Source organism: Chanodichthys erythropterus, chromosome 16, assembly GCF_024489055.1.
Source record: "Chanodichthys erythropterus isolate Z2021 chromosome 16, ASM2448905v1, whole genome shotgun sequence".
NCBI classification, from domain to species: Eukaryota; Metazoa; Chordata; class Actinopteri; order Cypriniformes; family Xenocyprididae; genus Chanodichthys; species Chanodichthys erythropterus.
Window position 1 is genome coordinate 23,539,039 of NC_090236.1, and position 6,000 is coordinate 23,545,038.

Consider the following 6,000-nt stretch of genomic DNA (forward strand, 5'->3'; position numbering starts at 1 on the left):
CAAATGCGAGTAAAAATCGGCGTTGCGAGTGAATGAAATGGTGTCAGTCTAACGGTGTCACTTCCTGTGCTTCAGTGGACAAAATCACTCAAAATTATGACAAAAAATGCCTGTCTCAGCGAGTATCCTAGTAAACATAGACGGTTATGTCTTAAGTGAATGCAATCACAAAACACATGATCCATGTGTGCATTCGGTCTTAAAGTGACAGCATCCTAATAATCCTGCTACTGTCTGTGTTTTTAATGTTAGCCAAACAACAAAGGACGATCTAAAATGTTGGTGTCATAACTGCCTGTTTTTGTGTCATGGCTGGTAAAAAACATTTTTGGCTAGTAAATGTTCTTAAGTCACCAGTCCTTTGTTGTTTGGCAGGTGTGGCAAAAAAATAGTTTTAGGCCCTATATATTAAATTATTATTTTTTTAAAAGTTGAAAATATATATATATATTTTTTTTTTAGTACAATATATTCAAAATGTTCTGAAGCCACACAACAGATTTTTTATGAGGAACAGACTATAATTTAATTCATATAAGGAATATAACACACAAGTCCTATGGAAAACAAACAGGCCATTTTTTTATCACAGTTGCCCTTTAATGAAACATGAACATCAGTCCTTTTCTCTGTCCCTTTGTGCATTACAGACACACACCATTTTCTCACTACTTGGCCTGGATCATGCCTATGTCACCAGTACCGGACGTCTAGTAGGAGTCGTCTCTTTGAAGGAGGTGTGTAATTGTAAAGCTCTTCTTTACACCTGGAAAAATGCTTACATTTCAAAAATTGCTTGTGTCTGTCTGCAGCTGCGTAAGGCCATCGAGGGCTCCGTTACTGTGACCGGAGTGAAAGTCCGTCCCCCGCTGGCCAGCTTTCGCGACAGCGGCAACAGCAGCAGCGTCTCAGAGGTCACAGAGCTCCACAAGTTCTGGAGCCGTCACAAGAGCCTGTCATTGCCACGGGAACCCAACCTCCCCGACCTGGATGACCAAACGGAGCAGCCGTCCGAGGGCAGCCTGGTGAATGAGACGGAGTGCACAGAGCTGTCCAGTCAGAACAGCCCTTTACACACAGACGACCAATCGGAGCTGCCTTACGCTGATGTCACGCCCCAAGAGGAGCACATATCACAGCTCCCCTGTGACTGTATCAACCCGATGGAGGACGGCGGCTCGGAGGCAGTCAGCGAGCAGTGCCCAGCTCCGAATGAGGAAGCGGTGAACAAGGGAGGCCCCTCGCCGTCAGCCGGTCAGCTGGAATGACAGCTGCTTGCAGTCGGTAACGCACACTTCATTTACACCATAAGCGGGATTGTGAAGTCAGGTTGAGGAAAACCTGGAGGAAGTTTTTAAGCAGTGAAGCACACTTTCTGCTACTAATCAAACCAACCCCAATTGCTGGTCCTGCCTTCACACGAAACATGCCGTGTGTGTTTGTATGTGTGGGATGTCATAGAAGTGTGCTGCAGCGTGAGTGCCGTGTGGCTTTGGATATGTTCAGTGATTTCAGGCGGGCTCATGAGTGATCGTCTGTTTGTATGTGTGCATTCGTCATAAATTTGTTTGATTTGTGGCTTCGTAGTACATTTGTTTGTGTGTGTGTGAGATTAATTTAAATAAGTTTGTTCAATGATGTCACAACGTTTTTTTGTGTGTTTGCGGGTTTTCATCATCAACATTTTTGTTTGTCGATTTGTAGCTTCACGGCGCATTTGTCTGTGTGTTTCTCCGTCTTTGCGCAAGTGACAGAGTGTGCGTAAGAAAAGCTGAGTGTGTGTGCGAGAGTGACTCAACTGCACCTAGCCAACGCACCCATCTGGTGCCGACACTTTAAATCCAAATAAAATTGTCTCTGAGAGCCAAACTACAATTTTGCTCTAAATATAGCCCTTAATAACCCACACTGCAAGGAAACATGGAGGGACAGAGCGGGGGAAATCAAGGGAGCGGGTGGGCAAGAGAGGACACAGGGAGAACAAGAACATGATGCAGAATGAGAGAAAAACAGAAAGGACACGGGAAAAATGGAGTCATGGAAAGGCAGGAGAACGAATGGGAGAGTGGGGTAAACTCTGTCGCTTTTTACTTAGGCGATCAACTAGGCAAGAAGAAACAAGTAATCTGGCAAATGAATATGCAGAATATGTAGGGGCACAGAAATTTGACTTCTCAAGAAAAATGGTGTAGTGGCACAACTTACCCCACATTAGGGGTAAGATGTGTCATGATAAGGGGTAAGTTGAACCATTGGGGAACGTTTTAACTATTTCTGGAAAAATGAATATAATCTCATTTAAAGTTTTATTTTGCTGCACAAGATTTACGTTTTCATAAATAACTAGAAAAATGTTGTAAATTTGCATTTGGATGCAAAGCTTATATCTTCACTATTAGCCACTGGCACCTTTACACACTTTACCCTAAAGCTAAAATGTAGGGGGAAACAAAATATTCATAGCTAATTTTTTTTTAATAATTCATACCATGTTTTATACACTGGCAATTCACCAAAATGTGTGATTATATACAGTACTGTGCAAAAGTCTTAGGCCACCACCAGCTTTGTTTTAATGACCATCCATATTTATTTTTATATGTACACAAAATGTAAAAAAAAAAAAAAAAAAAATCAGTATTCAGTGTGACCTACTGGACTTCTTCCATTTTCTCAAAGGAAAAATCTGAGAAACTTCTCATCATATTTTGGAAGGTTTCTTGGCCTTCCAGTCCTTTTCCATTCCATTTAGGTTCAAGAGACCCCGTTTCCTGGTATTGCTCAAGTGTAAGGAGAGGCTTACTAAATACTTGCCACTTTAGCCTATAGAAGTCATTTTTTCTGTTTTTAAAGGGTTAGTTCTCCCAAAAATGAAAATTCTGTCATTAATGGTGCACATTCTCGTCGCTTCATAACATTAAGGTTGAACCACTGTAGTCACATGAACTGTTTTAAATAAGTCTATAGTAGCTTTCTGGGCATCTGAATGTGTTATCTTGCTGGCAACGGAGGCCTGACTGAGCCATCAGATTTTATCAAAAATATCTTAATTTGTGTTCTGAAGATGAACGAAGGTCTTATGGGTGTGGAATGACATGACGGTGAGTAATTAAAGGTGGTATAGAGGATGTTGTCGTCGACTGAGTTTTTGAAATTTCAAGTGAACGCCTCCCAAAACTCGTCCACGAGTGTTTGTTTACCACCGGCATTCGCTGTGTTATTAAGCCGGGCACACATTTTACGACTAGCTAAAACATTTTGACTGTGCTCAGCATACAGCGATAGTTTCCTGCTCCTGAAGCAGATTTATATACTTTCACATGGAATTTGAACACCGACTGTAATCGCAGACTGAACGCAACTGGCTCTGACTGGACGCGTTTAAGCGCGATCAGTCATAAGTATCAATTTACATTCATAATCGGCCTTACAATCGTTAAGCCGCGCACACACTTAGTGGATTCATTATGTCGGACTCACCGCAGGTAACTCATAATCTGCAGTTGTTACTCCTGTCTCCTGACAAAAACATTGCATGCGGCGTATGTAGAGTGTGGAAAGTTACTAGAGCGCGCAGCCGCGCATCTCTCACAAGGAACGTCACGGCAGTGACTGACAAGCCAGAGGGCCAATCGTTCACGCGATGATCGCATAAACGATTGGCTGATGTTTTTAAGGCCCTACCTCGTGCACAGATGATGTATATTAATATTATTCCTTTCAGTGCACCTAAATAAATAGTCTTTTATCAGTTAGTAAAGACAGTTTCAAGTAATATTGCAAAAATGTATAAAACAAAACATTTAATGACGGAATTTCCATTTTTCGGTAAACTAACCCTTAAATAATGCATACAAATTTCTTGTATTTTATGGTTATATTCTAATAAAGAGACTGAAGTAATTATATATGATCATTATACCAGGCCTAAGACTTTTGCACAGTACTGTATTTTTGATTTAACATTTACCAGCCATGTATAAAATTATATTGTGCTTTGAACCATTTCAAAATATATGTTCATGTGATTAATAATGTTCACAGTTTGCTAGATTATGGGCACATCTTACCCCACTCTCCCATACAAAACCAACTGCAATTAACAGTCTCACAGTGGAGTTTCCAACCAGGGTAGTTTTGAAGCACATTGTAATTATCATCCAAACAAAACACAGCAATACACAAGCGTCTCACATACTGACAGCATCAGAAAAATCTCCTTTAACGACGCATCGTTGAGTACACGGTTTGGATAGTGCTGCCTGTAATTACGAGTAATGATATACCACGATATGTAGGCACGTTAAGCATGCACAAATCTGTATCAGGACCAGAGAGCCTGGCCATTTAAAATGTATTAAAGCATCTTCCCTAGAAACTCAAAATACCCAGAGAGACTCCGAGTGGAGAAACGGAGCCTCTTAAATTCTTAATTATATGCATGCACCCCGATGCAATCATTTGCATGCTCGCACACTCGCATAAACAATACACATCGTATTGCTTAAATACAGCCATTTAAAAAGCCTGTTTTATGTATTACTTCATCAGATTTACTTACATGGCCTTCTGCTTTTTCAAAACCAGAGCTCTATATTTTTCTGCACGTGCTCACAAGGTGTACAACATGTCACAGACTACAACGCCAGTGTAGATTGACTGATAAAGTGTTAGAACTGCAAGAACCAGCCTTTGTATAAATACCATTGCAGGGAGTTTGTAGTCACTGTGCAGATCTCATCCAGTAATGTTCAAATTTGAATCATCAAAGTATTAAAATGTTATTCATTACAATGATGGATATTCTGTGTACCTGCGATCGTGTCATATCTGAATTGTTTTACATATATGTGAAGCTTTTAACATTTGATTTTGAGCTGTCGACTGTGCAATATTAGAATTAATGCTTGCCGAATAGGGTTATTTTACTGAACACTGGCTGTTTCTACAGTGCATATTATTTTGAAACTGTTTGCAATAATGCACATCATGAATAGGACATGTACTGAAACAAACTTTTAATGCCTTTAAATTTCGCTTTCACAACCTGCAAAGTGTTTACTGGACCTCAGCAGTGGAGTTTTTACTAGTTTCAGCCTGAGAATGATGTTTTAATGTTCTGTTTGCATCAAAACTGTCTGAACGACGCTATGCAGTATGGTCAAGAACAGCACAACTACCCCAGACACAAGCCTAAGCAGAGCTAAATGGAGAACAAGTTGTTTTGTTTTTTTCTTTCTTGTGCACTGCAGAAATGCGAGGCTACGGGTTTGATTTAAACGGATCAAGGCAAGTGGACCAAAACCATAACCATAACACTGACTTCCTGACACAGCCTTTTCTCATTCTCTCAGAAACGCCTGCTACGGGTTCTGTGAGCCACAAGAGCAGAATGTTTCATCGCCATTTATCCGGCTGCACTAATCAGCTGTTTTATTAACGTTTGTTATAAAACCGAATCCTGGTGTGGAACAGGAATATCTTAAGCTACTAATGATCTTTAGATATGTTGTGTCACGTTTTGTCTCTGTTAGCCGCTTGTGCAGTTTAAGTCAAGCCCACGATGTGTAAAGTGTCTGCTAATATGCCGCACATTCAGTGTAGAGTTAAGCAATAAGTCTGCTCCCATATACGTAAATGGTTTTTATAAATCATTTGCTTGTACAGAATACAGGGTAAAGCGGTATGTATATGAACTCTATTCACATACCCTGTACATATAGAGATAAGCATACTGAATCAGCTGTTACCATTATTTTTCAGAAAACATGAAATTGTTTTGTACATCAGTAAATATTAAATTTCAACTTTAAAGCTTTGTTTTATGCAACTCATTTGTGTGGGAAATACTGTGGTGTAAAGTTGGAATACGCTGGAATTTTTTCTTGTTTTGGGTAAAATATTGAAAAGCAAATTTAGGTATGAGAATGAATTATTTTGGATGATTTTTCTAAACAGCATTTATGTATATGTAGTATATGCAGTACTATGCTGCAGTAT

The 6,000-nt window shown here is 39.9% G+C and overlaps 1 protein-coding gene across 1 annotated transcript in view; it reads left to right on the forward strand.

The window, feature by feature from the left end:
* clcn2a (chloride channel, voltage-sensitive 2a) overlaps positions 1 to 6,000 on the forward strand; it is a 53,420-nt gene extending 47,420 nt beyond the window's left edge. Inside the window, exons 23-24 of the mRNA XM_067362416.1 lie at positions 651 to 737; positions 813 to 6,000. Of these exons, the coding sequence (XP_067218517.1) occupies positions 651 to 737; positions 813 to 1,268 (543 nt within the window). The 3' untranslated portion in view covers positions 1,269 to 6,000. The remainder of the gene's footprint in view (positions 1 to 650; positions 738 to 812) is intronic.